Raw genomic sequence first — 17945 nt, forward strand, 5'->3', positions numbered from 1 at the left:
TATATATATATATATATATTTTTTTCATTAAAGTAATTATAGTCCCACATTAACTTACAAAATGTATATCAGGATACTAATAAGAACAATGATATGGTAGCTTGATGTTAAATATATATTTAAATTAGTAGGTGTCATTAATGTTCCTTTTATTAGGCTACTATGAAAATTGTAGTAATGTTCACATTAACACATTATCTTGTATTACCATATAGCCTACATAAGAATGAATGGTTATTTGTTTTATTTGTGTACTGTTATGTTGTTTTCTGTGTATTGTGAAATTGTTTTCCTAAATAGAAATATAAATTGAAATGATTTGATATCACATGAAAAAGGCACCACCGACAGCAGTAAAAGCAACAACAACAACAACAACAACAACAAAAATCTAGCAGGGGTGCAATAACATGAAGTTTAATTGCATAAGTTAAATGTAAATATACATATAGAGAGAGAGAGAGAGAGAGAGAGAGAGAGAGAGAGAGAGAGAGAGAGAGAGAGAGAGAGGGAAATAAATTTACAGTGCAAATTATGGTTACTCAGGGATGCTTGCAAAATGCCCATCACGCCAAGAAATCACTTGACAGGGACCAAGGCAGCTGCAAGGAGAATCACACCATGTGAAGAAGGAGTGTCATCCGAAAGATGATATTTATTGACGGAGGTGCAAAATGTGGACATGAAAACAGTGTTAAAGAGTACATAAAACCAAGGTCATTAAAAGCTAAAAGCTAGACAGATTTTTGGGTACTAAAAGCAGTACCCACTCACCTCCCTCAACAACAGAGTATATCGTGCTCAAGCAGCGCTAACATAATCCGTCAACTAGTCTAGTGCCTCTAGAGGCAGCAGGCTCATATGCACACAATTTTTCCCACCTATATGATTTGGAACATACCATTTATATAAAATAAACTTTTGCCTTATCATTCAATTTATGAGGATAAATAATGACTAAGAACAAGAGTTAAAAAATGAAAGTTAAAATAAACACCAATGAATACAATAAATGGGACAGATAAAACATCTGCACACTAAAATAGCTCAAATGAGCACCCCCCCACAGGTGCCCGCTTCCTTGGAAGTTATGATCTTGGAAATCAACAATGCAAACCTAAAATAAATACTGAAAACACATTAAAATCCAGTGATGTGAGACTGACCCACAGGCCTTATGAACTTGAAACCTGATGGACTCAGAGGCCATAAGGATGTTGTGTTATTGTGTTAAATAATATACCCAGACAGGAGCTCCAAAATAATGGGTAGTTGATATCCACAGGTTCATCCAGAAAATTTCAGCATATAACCCACAAACAAAATCACTATTGCTTTTACTATAAATTGGTTGGTGTGGCTTTCTCTGTGTTGCACATTTAATACTGTTTTTATCATTGCAACATGATCACAGGGGAAGTCGGCATGTTATGTCCGAGATTTCTGGTACCCTTGGATCGAACACATTATGCCGACTGACGAGCGCCATCTCCTAACTTACATTTTTGCATCATCTCTAGCATGTTTACTTTCCCCCAGTGGCACAACCGAAAGCGTGTTGTATCAGCAGTGTGGGAGACCTGAGTTCATTACATTTTTACTCCACTGATAGTTAGGTTTAGGTTTGAGTTTTGGGTTGGGGAGTGCAGTTTATAAAATATGCATTCCTCTTCACTGTATTACAGTCTGTACAGCTGAAAACAACTTGCTTCACAACTTGCTTTTGGCACCCCTCCGTGGACATTACACCCGGTAAAAGGAGCTCACACTTGCTCATACACCCAACAATACTTACAGTTTTGTCCACTGGAGGCAGTGTTTTGTATTTCGGTAAGCACAGACTGATTTTAGCCAAAGAAATGTCAACCTACTGTTCCCGATTTCACCAGAAAGGTCAATACTCAGCAGGTGTTCCTCTTGTCAGTTGCTCTTTTTGGCAAGTGAAGTTGGAGGCTGCCACTTGTTTTGATCTAACCACACGGAGGGGAGATGAAAAAGAACAGCATGGTGAGAGAAGAAGGCCAATGCTCAACACCCACACCTTTGCTTGCAAATTGACAATATGGTTTCTACACCCTGCTCTTCAGACACCTATATGTGCATAAAATATGTATTTTATGAACAGTGTATATATAAATTATTGTAAAATATATTTAATTTCCCACTGAATAGTTCAAGTGTTTCTGAATATGTTATAAGCAATTCACCAAAAAGGGATTTTTACAATCGAGGTCGTAAAGCACTACAGGGTGCTATATACTAATGAACAAAACAAAACAGAATGCAATGTTTCTCCAGTGTGGAAATAAGGTACTCTGTGTTATTGACTTTTTTGCTGTAATTCACTTCAGTTTCTGACTCATTTATTTTTTTCATTTTTTGTTATTGTTTACTGTCTTACATTAAGAATACATATCATTTTAATCATTACATTCCTTAAACAAATGCGAGCCCATTTATTGGTCAGCACATCATAACACCCACAACAATGCAGTTATTTAGGTGGCAGTCTTTAGGAATGTATATGTCATGGTACACCCTCATCTCTAACATCCTGCTATGTATGTCTGCATGCACTTTTTTACTTTGGCCGAACCACACGGTGCTCAGAAAAGAACAGAAAGGCCATCATGATACCCAATGCGTTTTATTGTTAGCGTACATTGTGGTTTTTCAACCCTTCACAAAAGTTAAATGCATATGCACAAAATCTCAAACAAAGATGTTTCTACCCTGATCTAACTTAGGTAATAAACTTAAAATTAGTTTTGTTTGTGTAACCTAATGTATTTAGGTTGAAGTTAAATAACATTTTTGACTTAATAAAACCAGTTAATATAGATGTTAAGCTCATTTTTAGGTAAAAGAAAATTTCAGTGTAGCATTCAATGAGTAACTGATCCAATGTTAACCATTTTTAAGGTTTTTATTATTTATTTGTTTATTTATTTTTAACTAGCTTTGCTAAGAAGAATAGTGAAAGTGATAAACATGCTTAAAGGTGCTGTAAGCGATTTTTTCATGAAAAGGTATGCAAAAAGATATTAATGAAATAAGTGTCCTGAGATATCTCACCTGTCTCTGTGACAGCTCTAGACTCTGTAAACAGCAAATAAAAATGTATACGCCATCCACGAGCAATGAGGTTTTCGACCTGTCAATGATTTTGCGGGTTCTCATAGTGTTGTAATTAAGGCAAACTATTGAGGCTTAATGCCATTTTTCTGCCATGCTGTTCATAACAGTTGCCAGTTGAGGGTGCTATTTTGCTGCTGTTGTTTTTAACAACCGTTTCTGCATGATGTCGGTCTCAATAAAGTTCATATGGTACCTTTGGAGTGCAGGGTTTTGGAAAGAGGGGGCGTGGCTAATTCAGTGGCTCAGTTTGTGGAAGTAGAACGGTTAAAATCGCTAACAGATCCTTTAAGGATTATTAGATTTTATTATACAGCTTTTTGTTTCTCTGCAAAGGCCTGTGAATTTTCCAGTTCATTCCCTCTGAATCCCTCAGGCTACCAATTTACTTACTGCTTTACATAGCAACTGTACATCCAATGGCGCTGCACGGCCTTATTTTGCTTCCGGACAAAAAAGGACATCTGAATAATCTTTTCTTTTGCACTATTTTTTTTATTCTATCTTTTTTTTTTTTAACACCCAAAACAAAAAAAGAAATACAACTGATTTTACTCTCCATCAAAAATTCCTGTACAGTACATACAAGTCATTGCCTAAATCAAGTGAAAACTGAATGTTTACATTTGTAGGCTTTCATCTAATTTTGGCTGAATTGTTGCGGTTCTGTGTTGCAGAAATCTGATAGGTTCCAAATCTGCATATATCACTTCCTGTTAAGAAAGAAGGTATAGATTACTGAAATGTCATTATAAGTCAATAATAATAAAAATAAAATACTACAAACGATAGGTTTCTTCACAGTTAATCGATGACAGATGCAAATGAATGCCTCAGTTTTACTCCACAAGGTTCTGTAAGAATGTGAGAATTTAATAGTGTAATTATTGTCTTCCATGTAAAATCTAGGCTATGGGGTTTTCAATCTAGGGTCCAGGGCCGTGAGGGGGTGCTAAGGGGTCTGTGGAAAATTTCAGAGAAAGAAAAATAGTGTTCATAAATGTAAAAAATAAAACAAAAATAATAGTAATTCAAGTAATTTGAAAATTTTAATGTTGTACTGTTTTTTTGTGTGTGTGTGTGTGTGTTTTTCTCTTTAGGTTTATACATTCAACATTGCTCAATGCAAGGCAGAAAAAAGATACACTGTCACCTTAATATAAAATAGGCTAAATATTTTCCTGACAATATTAAAAGATTTCTTTTGGCTTTTGTACAATAACAATATAAAAGCCAATAGTTTAAATTGTCTCTATACAATAATATATATATATATTTTTTTAATCAGTTTAATTGGCCTATATACATGAAAATATGACGACCTATATGTTTTAGGAGTATTTGGGGGTCCTTGGCATCAAAAAGTTTGAAAACTCTATTAGGCAACAACCCAAACTGATCATTTAGCTACAAAAAAAGAAAATGGACTGGAATAATGCACTGTATAGATACCGCATGGATGCCTGTGTGTTCACCTGCTGCCAGACCTGAAATAATAAAACAGTTAACAACTCATTCAGCAGCTCAGATTAATATTGAGCAACATTTCATTGTCAAGGAAGAATCCACAAATATAGCTGTAGCCAGGGGCGGAGCAATCATTTCAAAAGTGAGGGGGACAGAATGATTAGCGCAAGCCGAACATAAATATATAAGATATATATATTTTTAGGGCTCTCAATCGATTACATTTTTTTTTTTTTATTGAATTAATTACATGAATGAGCAGTGAATTTTAACTTTTGCATTTACACATTTGCTGTAAAAACATTTGCCATCTGAAAACGTGCAGGGGACGAACTTTGGTTTTATGGAAATTTAGGGGGACACGTCACCCACACCCCCAGCGTATTGTACGCCCTTGGCTGTAGCCGATGTCGATGTTCATTTTCGTAGCTACTCTGGTATCGCATATAGCTATAGTATTTAGTATATAGCCTATAGGCTAGTATAGTAAACTAAATAGATATGTTTTTACCTCGGCGTGAGTACGCGAATACGATCACAGCTACAGCAATGATAAGTAAAGCTGCTCCAGAGCCCGCGTACAGCAACAATGCGCATGCTGAAATTGAGCCTGAACGGTGAAGTATAGTGTGTTAAGACAAGAATTAAAAATTATTACCGCTTAAACGTAGGCACGTATGTAAAGAAAGACTTCACCTCTAATTTGCAGACTTTTAGAGATTGTATTTCCATTAAATGTGACGATGCACTTAAATTCAAAACCCTTTGTACATTCCTCAGCTGAAACAGAGGCATGAGCTCGTATGTATGGTGTTGAAGAATCACTGTTGTCTATCCAGCTCGACTCCGTCCATTCAGTGCGCTCTTTCTGATCTATCATCCATACCACGCGGATTTGAGAGTGAACTACCCCCATCACCAGACACTGGAGAGGGATGATGGATGGGTATTTCTCGTTTGAAATGGCTCCGGTGTTGTCCTCTGAGATGTACAGTGTTAAGGAGGGTTTGGTACTGGGATCTAGACGTAACAATCACAATCGAGTTGTTCAAAGAAATAATGCAGTGATTAATAAAAGTCAAGTAATAAATATTATTGATTGTAATTACAAAATTCTACCTCTGCTTTGTGCACGTACCCATGATAACAACGATGGTGCCATTGCCAACATAAGATAAAACACCGTAATATACAGAGCAATAGTAAGCGCCGGAGTCCTTCAGGGTGGCATTAGGGATGATGCCAGTGCACAGTTGGCTCTTATGAATGTTGGGTTGCGACCCAGTTGGGTTGCTTTGATGAGCCCTCACAACGGTTATTGCTTTCATCTCTCTTGTACTTTTGGATACTTTAAACCAAGAAATGCGGTCACAAGATATCAACAAGTCCGATATGTGGCAGGTGAGATTAATGTCGCTACCGATCGGCACCTCCATTAACCCGGGAAGCTGCTGTAAATAACTGTAAACAGCTGTAAAAGAAGCAAACAAACGGATTAAAATGAAACCCCACGTCCAATAATAGACTAATACTGTAGTGATGATAAGTGATAAATGTACTGTAGCTTATATTGGCCACACTCATAAAAATGAATTTAAATTATTCATTTATACATTTATTTATATACTGAAAAAAAAAGATTACAAATGGAGAAGCAGTGTGTGTGTGTATATATATATATATATATATATATATAAACAAGTGTTCCTACACAACTGTAGATACTGAATTTCTAAATAAGTTAACATAAAGGTGCTTCATGTGATAAATAAACTGGTTTTATTCAGTCAAAACAATAAAAACTGCTTATAATTAAAGTATAAAAAAAAATCTACTTTTTATTCAAATGTAAAGTATTTAAGGGTTAGATAAGCTAGAAAGAGTTTTGTAAGGTACCAAACAAACACGTTCAGTTTAACAGTGTGCAAATGAAAAGATCAAAATAATAACCATTACTTCATTGTGGCTTCCTTATCAAACAGGCTGCTGTATATTTTAGAGCGAGACTTTTTATTTTTATTTTTTTATGTTAATTACATAAAGAGAAATGCAATTCACTTACCTTCTAAAGCAAAGACATACAAAAGAAACATTGTGCCAGCTGCCATGATGAAAATACAAAATGTCCAGCGTTCACTTCACCTGGCTGGTGTTTGTGAGAATTGTTTTTCAACAAACCTCAAACTGTCCAAATTGACACTGGGATCAGTGAGACTCAACATCACATGATATCTAGTGTCGGACCACATATGATCAGATAACAGCGAGATTAGTACATTCAATACATGCTGAAATACTTAGATATAAATACTTACTAATATAAAGCATAAACAGGATACAGGGCTATAGGCCTATATATTAAGTACTTTAATTTTAATGCCCGTATTATACAGACCAGTGGACTGGCTTGCAGTTAAATGCAACTGCAATCTACAACTGATGCTGACAAGATGACATGACACTGCACTGATGGAAATGAACCATAGAATATGCAACCTTATCCCCCTTCAATGCATTTGAAATCTAGATGCTTATAAGTTTTAAGACTACTTTTTTTTTTTTTCCAAGTAAATTATAATTGTATTTATAGTTTACATTTTAAATGGTTGATATATATTTATTCAATTCAGAAGACTTTCAGACACATTAGAAATGAAGAGTATTGGGTGATGGTGTTAAATGGGAAAACATGTTTGGTGGTAAAATAGCCTACATAAATCTTCAAAGTGGTGAAGGGTACTGTGAAAAGAAATTTGCAGATTCAAACACACTGCTGAGTGGTCCAGGAGCTGACCATTGTGCCCTTGCCATGAACTGGGCATAACCTCAGGTTGCTCTATGAGGACTGTCCCTGTAAAAGTCATATTGTCATGCACTTTGGATAAAAGCATCAGCTGAATGATAACTTTCTATTGCATATGACACATATGAAACATATGAAACATGTTTAATTACATAACAAATGGAAACTGAAAACAATCAGTAGCCCCATTCACACAAGTAACCAGGTAAATTACAGGAACATCGTTGGGTTGCATTTACTGGTAAATTTATTAAATGAGCTGTTCACACACACCATCATTCAGGAAATGTATAGGTTTATAAATTGGCAGAGCAAATTTTACCAGTATTTTCCAAAGGGTTGTGTTCACACATGACCTCTGAACTGGAAACTGAAGGTAATTTTCTGGGAAAAAAAACTGTGTAAACGGGACAATTGTGTAATTGATTAATTAATTGCAAAAATGCATTGAACACCACAGTAAACACATGGGTCATATACGACCCACATAAAGTAATGAAAATTCTCTTTATATATATAATATATATAAAATAAACTAAATGTTTAAAAAGCAAGTTCACATGGCCAAAGACACCTTAATTGAGGAATACCTGGAGTGGCAGATCAAAAGACCTCTTCATTTATAAACAGGGTTGGGGAGTAACGGAATACATGTAACAGGATTACGTATTTAAAATACAAAATATAAGTAACTGTATTCCACTACAGTTACAGTTTAAATCATTGGTAATTAGAATAGTTACATTCAAAAAGTATTTTGATTACTGAAGAGATTACTTTGCATTTTACTGACATTTGTTTCATTTCATATTTAGCCCTTTCAGATGGAAAACATTTATACATATAAATGATGCGATCCAAAGTGCATTTGAACAGCAGTGAAACACTTTCTTATGATGTGTTACATTCATACGAGCAGACAGAGAAGTACGTTTAAAGTAAGTCTGGAGCAGAAGAAATAGAAATAATCCTTGTGTAAATTGTCAGCTTTACCCTAAGCTAAAATGCTATTTCTAGCCATTTTGCATGCACATGTTACCAGGCACAATCATATTTTTTTTTATCAAGAAAATTCACGTTAGATCATAATTTCTTTTTTTCTAGTAAGACCTTTGATATTAGGGCAAAAATCTTATTCTTGATAATAATGTTTGTATTGTTTTCCTGTAAAAATATAAAAAAATCCTTAAAACAAGATCAATTTGATGTATCTTGTTTTAGAAACAACACTGCATAAGATATTTAGGTTTTTCAGAGAATGTATTTTTAACATGTGTATTTTGTCTTAATGTACTGGTAGAGTTTTTATAGTCAAAACAAGTGAAAAAATCTATCAGTGCTGAAGAAGTAATCCAAAGTATTTAGAATACGTTACTGACCTTGTGTAATCTAACGGAATATGTTACAAATGACATTTTACAGCATGTTTTCTGTAATCTGTAGTGGAATACATTTCAAATGTAACCCTTTCAAAAAGCATTTTGGGGTTTAAGCATGATCGAGTGAGGATAAGGTCAGGTGTATTATTGCGTCAGAATGCTCTTTTTAAAATATTTTCAATAGAGACAGATTTGTTTTGATTAAGCAATCAACAAATACATAAATCGATAATTACATTAAAGCAAATAAACTGAGATAAGACTTTAACATACCCAAGCACATTGCACATATGTCCTATTTCAAATCAGACAATGATATCAGCACACCACAGATTTGATTTCAGCCACAATACTAGTCAAACAGACAATAAGCAACATTACAGTGAAGTGCACAAGCAACCTTTTGCGCACAAAATCCAGTTTCGAGGTCGGTGCTAATCCTCAAATCTTCTTTGCTCCTATTAGTAATCTTACCGCCCGCTTGCCTGTCGTGTTCGTTCATGACCTATAGATGAAAGCCAGTCTCGGTCATTATTGAATATACTGACTTGCATAACCTGCTCAGCAAATATAACAGAATATAACAGCGGGACTGGGATTTGAGAGAGCTGTAAAAGTAATCACCTGGCTCTATCATTTAAGTCACTTAAATAAACACGGACTGCACAGACGGAACAGATGCGATGACAGTTGCGTGTCTCTTCGAAGTTCTTCTGAGTAATAAACTGTGTTGCACTGTGTAGCCTAACTTATACACGCGTTTAATATTGCGCGTTTGGCTTGGTGGGCTTTAGTGTTACTCCAAGATAACACATGTGCTGAATGGTTAAGGCTTCATCTTTTATTTTAGCCTACATGAGCACGAACGCTAAATTGAGCTTTCAACCGATTAGAGAAGCCTTTGGATGTATCTGGGATAATCGAAGGAGAAATCGAGGTCAATGAAATTACATTAGCCTAATGTGTTGCCTTGAGAAAGCCAGGTAAGTTTACTATTTAATATATATATATATATATATATACATATATATAGGTTTATAAGTTTATGTGTAAATATTAATGCTAGTCAACCGCATTAAATCACACAGCTAAATACATTTTCGTCTGTCAGATGTGCTGACCTAACAACAAATACTTTGGCTATTTATAAGGGTTTTGAATTCTATCCATTAGGCCTATGCCCATAGTTTAAAAAAAAAAAAAAAAAAGGGCCTATTTTGAAAGACATTTAAGATTGAAGTTTGAAAATTCTCCTTATAATTTGCATATTGCGAATGACATGTATTTGCATATGGAATTGTGATTGGTCTTTTCTTTTTATCTGTCTTACATCATCTTTGCATATTACAATCAACATATCTCTCTCTCTTTTTCCCAAAGTGAAAGTGGAGATTTAGAGTAAAAAAAGGACTTAAATATTGATCTGTTTCTCACCCACACCTATCAAATCTCTTCAGAAGACATGGATTAAACCACTCAAGTCTTATGGATTACTTTTATGTTTCCTTAATGTGATTGTTGGAGCTACAAAGGTCTGATCGCCATTCATTTGCATTGTATGGACCTAAAAAGCTTATATATTCTTCTAAACGTCTTTGTGTTCTGTTGAAGAAAGAAAGTCACACACATCTGGGATGGCATGAGGGTCGGTAAATAATAAGAGAATTTTCATTTTTGGGTGAACTATCCCTTTAAGAACAAGATGCATTTACTTTTAAATTGTAACATATTTAGATACAAGTTTGGTGTGTACATGATAATCATGCATCAATATATTATCACAGTATATAAACAGAAACATTTGATAATTTATTTTTCACTACACAAAATAAAAAATTATGACAAAGGGACATTTTACCCCACTACTGAAGTAAGATGATCCTCCACCTGGGGCAAGAAGCCCCTTCAGAGAAAACTTGTCCCAGCTGTCATCTGACTTTTACAGCACTGTAAAAAAGAAATCTGTTAAATTTACGGTAAAATATCAGCAGCTGTTGTTGCCAGAAATTATACGGTGACCATGTTTCAGGCTTTAAGGGATGTTATTTTGATGCCTGTATATTTTATGGTTTACAACCGTTTCTATGATGAAATTATAGAAATGTAATATTCTAACCTTCTGGAACTTTAAAAGTCTGCTTTTTCACTTTAAAATATATTGTTAATCACTATAGTAACTACAAAAGGCCACATGATGACTTAAAGTTCATCAAGAGTGACCCTTCCAGGAGCAATAATTAATAAACATGTTTACAAACACAACACATGTAACACTAAAATGATGCAATAAACATTAACTAAACTACATAAAATATAGAACAGAATTTTGTATTATTAATATTTTTAATTGAAGGGAATTGATTGAATGATTCCACTCAATTAGCCTATAGGTTATAATGAATAGTGAAGATGCTTGAAATGTAAATGTATTAAACAATATCCAAATTCATTATAGTAATTGTTAAATTAATAAAAACATCAGCATCAACATGCCACTGGGGGGCTTTCTGCCCCAGTTCTGAGAGGCGGCATTTTACTTGACCTTTTCATATCAAAATAATAACAGTAGGTTAAATACATAAAAAAACAACAACAACAACAAAAAAAAAACAATCCCGCATTAACAAATAGACATCAAACATTTTAAATATCCAGCATGATAGAATGTCACAGATCACCATTCTCCTCTCATCTTCCCCAAGTATGTAAAGTCTGTACCCTATATACTGTACATAATGATAAATTAGTAAATGTAAATAGTGTAGTAGGAAAAGAGCCTTCAGTAGGCGCCATGCTGTTCTGTATTTGACCGCTAGATGGCGCTCGTGTAAAGTGTAACAGCCCCCAGTGGACACAACGATAATCAATTATCAACAGCGTGGACAGACACAAAGATACTGGCGTTGACATGAAGACGAGCAACTCTGGATTATAACGAGTTCTGCCACTAAACACCGGCTTTATGTTACTGATTTTCTAACATCGATTGGGAAAGTCGGTTTGAGGATTTTTGTAATTCAGAAACAATATTCATGATCGGAGGACTATCATAACAGACCCCGGAGACGCACATTTTGATGTAAGTACAACCGTGAAACCGTTGCACAGCCTTTAAAAGTTAAAATGCATTGGTCAAATTTGAGCTCAAGATAGTAAAGACTTTTCTTTTGTTGGTGAAAACCTGAACTGTTATAATGATCAATACAAGAGAGTAAAATGTGTTTGTGCTGAAAGTGGACGGTTGGCGTCATGCAAAGTTGAGTTGTACAACCATGTAAGTCTTGCGTCAATCATACTGATGATTTAGCATTTGAGTAGCGGTTAGTATTGTTTAGATGAACTTTGGTGAAAAGAGGGAGAAAGAAAAACACGTGCTTCTCACCCTGTATGTCCATGTTTGCCGGATGTTTTAGTTTTCGACTGGTGGGCTTGTTGGTTGATTCTGTTTGTGTCCAGAGTTCATTTGGCAGTTTTCATGTTTTCCTAAACTGACATTTGTCCAGGTCTTGCCGGTTGCTCACAGTGAGATATCGAATTAATACTATAGATCCCAATTATAGGTATTAATACACCTAATAATGATCATTCTTTCATCATGTACTCACAGAAATGCAAGTCAGTGGGGTCTAAAATGGACAAATATCGGCAGCAAAGTCGAGTGGTTTAAAGAGATAGTTCACCCCAAAAAATGAAAATTCTCTCATCATTTACTCACCATCATGCCATCCCAGATGTATAGGACTTCCTTTTTTCTGCAAAACACATTTGAAGACAAACAGAAAAATATCTCAGCTCAGTAGGTCCTTATAATGGATGTGGATGGTAACACAATATTTGATGCTCCAAAAAGAACAGACAATCATGATTAACGTCATCCATACGACTCCAGTCATTAAATTAATGTCTTATAAAGCGATACGATTGCTTTTGGTGCGAAAAAGATGAATATTTAAGTATTTTTTAACTATAAATCATTATGTCCGGTAAGAAGCAGTATGCGCGTTCACGAGAGGGCTGAGGTCACGCGGTCTTTCCAGGGATGGCATGACAATGATTCGTTGCAGCAGACGCTCTCTACCTCTGTTGGCATTGCCTAAATGTGCTCCACCACTTCTCCTGAGCGCTCTATCTCTATTGGGGCTTTTCCACTGCACGGTACAACTCGACTCTGCTCGCTTTTGGGGGGGGGGGGGTTCCACTGTGGATGGTACCTAGTACTTTTTTTTTTTTTTTTTAGTACCACCTTAGTCGAGGTTCCAAGCGAGCCGAGCCAATACTAAATGTGACGTCAAAACCCTGCAGATCACTGATTGGTTAGAGAAAATCGTCACTACCATCATTTGCTATAAGCTAGAGGGCAGGTTAGCTTACCCTCGTGCGTTGTCTTTGAGCTAACACAGTGATGTCCTCGTCTGCGCTTTGGTGTATGATTTCCCAAACTCTCCTGTTTTTTTAACTGTATTTTGTCTTGCTGCCGTCCGCCTCTTTTGAAACAAAGTTTGTCGTCTTGCTGTGAAAAACAACCACATGGCGAGAATCAAGAATACCATTCCTTCGATATCCTCCAATGTTCCTTTATTGTGTGTTTGTGTTGAGTTTAAGATGATGTCACGGCAGTAGAGGCGGCGCAAATATGACGATCAGCATATAATCCCACCCACGTAGAGGCTGCACTAAACTGCTGTGGAAAAGCAAGCTTAGCAAAGTAAAGCGAGCAGAGTCGAGTCGAACCGTAACGTGCAGTGGAAAAGTGCCATATGAGGCTTGTTACTCCAGCCTCCTCCATCGCCCTGTGCTCCTGGTCAGAGTACTTGGGTTCAAATAAATATGGCTGTGCTAAAACTTGTATCTCCTCTTTGTTTACAGCATTCGGTCTGTACAGCGCACCTGTTCAGTTGTAAACAGCGCTGCTCTTTCGAGTGTGTCGCACATGCATCACTTCTCGCGTGAACATGCCAACGGCAATACGTCACACGAGAAACAGTGTGACCTCAATCCTCACATGAATGCACATACTGCTGCCTAACAGAAGCGATTATTTATAGTTAAAAACATACTTAAATATTGATCTTTTTCGCACCAAAAGCGATCGTAAAACATGAGACATTTAATGATTGGAGTTGTGTGGATGACATTAAAGCTGATTGTCTGTGCTTTTTTGAGCATCAAAAATCGTGTTACCATCCACATCCATTATAAGGACCTTCTGAGCTGAGATATTTATTCTATTTTATTATAATTTTTTTTTTTTCAAATGTGTTCTGCTGAAGAAAGGAAGTCCTATACATCTGGAATGGAATGAGGGTGAGTAAATGTTGAGAGAATTTTCATTTTTGGGTGAACGATCGCTTTAAGTCATGTCGTTTGAATTGATAAGATTGCTTTGGGTGAGAAACAGACCAAAATGTAACTTATTTTTCACTATATATCTTGACATCTGCAGTCTCCAGGGCACGTTCATGCAAGAAGCTCGATTTACGCCAAAGTATACTTAATTTTTCCGCGTGCCAATACATCTTGAGCACAGTACACTACGCATTAGGGGTGGGTAAAAATATCGATTTTCTGATGCATATTGATCTTTGTTTGAACGATCTCGATATTAATTCATAAATCCTAAGATTGATCTTTTACTCTGTGTGCAACCCTCCACTACAATGAGAGGAAATCACTCGCTTTAGCAACCAAATTTTACGCTATGCTACTGAAATGTATATTGTCAACTGGCTGGTAAATGTTTAGATTTCACTCACCAGTAATTGTCTTGTATAGTGGTGAAGAAGTTCAGCAGCAAAATCCTTTCACTGCATGTTGAGAGTAAAAGTTATTCCGTGTGATGTTTGTCCAAAGACGAGATCCACGCTACCCATTTGTCATTGAATAATGTCTCTCTTAATACCCTTTCTGTTCTCTACTGTAAGTTGTTAATCAAAAAGAAACATTTAATTCTAAGCATGCGTAGGACACATGAGATAAAGCCACTCTAGTCTCTCTAGTTAACATGCGCTAATTTAAAGACGCTGTTTACAGAAATGCCATCTTTCTTAAAGAGACAGTACCGGTTTTTAATGTGTCATCAACAAATCCATGTAAATACTTGTAAATAGTACAAATAATGCAAATAAACATGTAAAAATATAATAATATATTTATTGATTAAATACATTGATTTGTTCTTTTTAAAAAAGCTAAAATGTGACCAAAATGATGAAAAACGAATAAAATGTAATTATTAAAATTAATATTTTCATAAAGTAACTAGTTAGAAGGTCCCCTACAGCATTAGCTGGGAGAGAATTGATTTAATATGTAAGCAAAAGTGACATTATAACTGAAATATACCCATATTAATCTATATAGAAACGAAATCAGAACTGAATCGTGAGCGAATGAATCGAAATCGAATCTGGAATTCTGCATCAATACCCAGCCCTACTACACGTGAAAAATTTCGGCGGAGCATGCACCTGCAGTTGACCGTACTAAAAGAGTATCACAAAGCAATCATAATGTGCATGCGTCCAACGTGTCCATATGGGCTCGCAGCCAAAAGAGTGTACTTTGATATGCTGACCGTGTGCAAGAAAAGTAAGTATACTCTAGCTCTTATACTTCCTTGCGCTTGACACATGCACGGAGCTCATTTTTAGGTGAACTATCCCTTTAAGAGCATATGTGCAACAACATTAAACTTGTTTTAAAAGGCATCGATTACTTATAAGTTCACATTTCCCCTTGAGAACCTTTTATCGACTCTAGGGACTAATCGGTCGGTCTTCATGTGCTCAAATCTACTCAGTTGCCAGTCCTTACTATCAGACAGATGATTTTTCCACATTTAGAACTTTTAATTTTGTAGTTAGAACTGCATTTTATTCTATTACATTATGGGATTACCTAAACAAAAATGTCAATGTTACTACTATAATCTGTTCCTAAGATGCAGTTTAAAAATGCATTATAAACAAAATTTTAAGCTAAGTGGTGTGTATTTTTAAAGGAAAATAGATCAAGCACACTTTTAAGCCCAACATTTTACAAATTGGTTTTATAAAAAATAAAGGTAGGTATTCTGTTCAAAATGAAGACAAAAAAAATTCATAAAATATTATTCCTTGTCAAATCTGTCTGTCTACTCATTGTTATCCAGAGGCACAAATCACCCAAACTATACATCACAAACTGCCTGGAGCAGTATTGCAGGTTGTTTTGTTGGATTGCATTCAGAAAACAAATATGCACAAAAGTTTTTTTGCATTCTCACATTCTCGCACCATGCCTTTGTATGTCGGCTTTTATAACATGCATCAGCACACTGGCACACGCATAACACCAGTGCTGCCTGGTAATCATATCAGTTGTAGTCATGGCAACTGTGCATGGGGATCAGAGCTTTCACTGGGAGAGCAGTTTTCTTCCCCTTCACTGACTCATCGCTTTCCTCCAGGGACCAAGACGAGTTACCTTCTTGCACGCAAATGCCACCATCGTTTTCCCCTCAGGGCATCAGTGAATGCTCTTCCGGAGGCAGATTTTTCTGCATCATCTTGACGTAAATAACATATGGTGTAATTTTTTCTTTGGAACATTAAATGAGAATTTTTAATGAATCGTGACACGCAGTGTCATAAAAATAGTCCAAAGGACTTGTGCATTATATTCCAAGTGTGTGGCATTCATCCAGGTCTTTTTCACACAATGAAAGTTCATAGTGACCAGGGTAATCTGAAAGCTCATTTGTGTCTGCATTCATATACAAAAAAATGGTCTGAGCTCTAACGGCAAATACTGTTGGTGCTAGTGTGTTGTAACAGAAAACAGGTGCATGCCATTTCAAATATGGAGAATGAGATTTGAGAGCTGCAGCAGAGGGGAAGCTTTTCAGTGAGTAAAAACTTCTATCTGTTCCTCAAAGTTATTTCAGAAGATTTGGAATATAACACCCAAGTCATATGGACTACTTTAGATTAATCGTGTTTTGTGGACCTTTTTAGAGCTTGACAGACGTGGTCACAATGAACTGTCATGTAGTTCATGATATATTAGTGGCCAATATATTATGAACAGATAATTGGTATGATTAAAATGATTGTTATCGTGCCGATATTGGAATTAGTAGTTTTTTTTTTTTTTTTGCTTGTGGCAGTTAGTGTTAATTTAACGTCTCGTTTTGGTTTAATTCGTTATTACATCGGTCTCTCTATGTTTAACTTCACGATTCATCAGGATTGCAATGAATCCTCATTTGAATGGACATGATACAAGGTTTACAGTAAATAAATGGACACCCCACAATTTATGCATGTGTAATATCATTATTTCTCATTCAAATCAGCATGCATCTGTAAAATAGCCACAGTCTGGTTCACTTTACATCCGCCAAACCTTAAAATGCATGAGTTAAGAGTTGGTGAGATTGTAAAGTCTAGATTCCAAACTTTTAAACTAGGGGGTCTGGACCCACTAGGGGCCCTCAGCACACTTCCAGGGGGGCCTCAAAATCTCTTAAAATTATTTAAAATATGATAGATTATTATAATTTTAATATAACTATTATAATTCAACTTACTGAAAATGCTAAATATATGTAATAACTTCCTTCAACAACTTGCTTTTTATGAAGAATATACAGTTCTAGACATTTCTGGAATTACAAGTTTTATAATAGATTTGTCTTACAGATATCTAATAGCCTACATGGGGGGCCTTCGAATATTTTCTCCAACAATGGGAGGCCTTGGAGTCAAAAAGGTTAGAACCACTGTTTTAAAGGACACCTAATTTGTTTCAAGTGAGAAATGTACAATTAGTTAACTGACATTTCTGGTTTAGAGTTAAAATGCAAAAACTAAAATTATCTGTGTATTATTGGTTATCTGTATAGGACCAGAAATTCCATACACTGCTGAGTGTAAAAAGCTGTGTGAAGATTCATCAAATTTTCTCTTTGTATGTTCCATGTAAAAATAGCAGCTTATGGTTTAGGAATGACATGAGGTTGAGTAAATAATGACAGTTTTCTTTTTCTTTGGATGAACTGTTCCTTTAAGGTTTAGCCCTTTTTAAGCTTCATTCAGTTGTGTGAAATATTTGCCAGTGAAATATTATCTTACCTCTAGTCTAAGACCATTCCTCCCTTCAATCCTCTTCCCTTCTCCTTT

At 35.7% G+C, this 17945-nt stretch overlaps 2 protein-coding genes across 9 annotated transcripts in view; one reads left to right on the forward strand and one right to left on the reverse strand.

Moving 5' to 3' along the window:
- Positions 1–96: 96 nt before the first annotated feature.
- On the reverse strand, positions 97–12308 carry LOC127425005 (uncharacterized). 7 transcript variants are annotated; one of them, XM_051670575.1, is made up of 10 exons: positions 12167–12308; positions 10643–10731; positions 7728–7802; positions 6665–7453; positions 5741–6073; positions 5299–5622; positions 5114–5212; positions 4588–4622; positions 3760–3848; positions 100–1970 (listed from the first exon to the last, which is right to left on the reverse strand). In XM_051670575.1, exons 4-10 carry the CDS (start codon positions 6708–6710, stop codon positions 1895–1897), a joined length of 1002 nt encoding a protein of 333 aa, XP_051526535.1. In that variant the 5' UTR covers positions 6711–7453; positions 7728–7802; positions 10643–10731; positions 12167–12308; the 3' UTR covers positions 100–1894. The 7 variants fall into 7 exon arrangements, 6 of the variants coding, with proteins under 6 accessions (XP_051526535.1, XP_051526533.1, XP_051526534.1 ...); XM_051670573.1 differs by lacking the exons at positions 10643–10731; positions 12167–12308 and adding exons at positions 9185–9289; positions 9409–9510; XM_051670574.1 differs by having other exon boundaries at positions 6665–7802.
- Positions 11674–17945, forward strand: part of LOC127425003 (semaphorin-4A-like) — a 54760-nt gene continuing 48488 nt past the window's right edge. For both annotated transcript variants that reach the window (XM_051670567.1, XM_051670568.1), the window contains exon 1: positions 11674–11863. The gene's annotated coding sequence lies outside the window, so the exon portion shown is untranslated. The remainder of the gene's footprint in view (positions 11864–17945) is intronic.

Source organism: Myxocyprinus asiaticus, chromosome 34 (genome assembly GCF_019703515.2).
Source record: "Myxocyprinus asiaticus isolate MX2 ecotype Aquarium Trade chromosome 34, UBuf_Myxa_2, whole genome shotgun sequence".
In the NCBI taxonomy this organism is placed as follows: Eukaryota; Metazoa; Chordata; class Actinopteri; order Cypriniformes; family Catostomidae; genus Myxocyprinus; species Myxocyprinus asiaticus.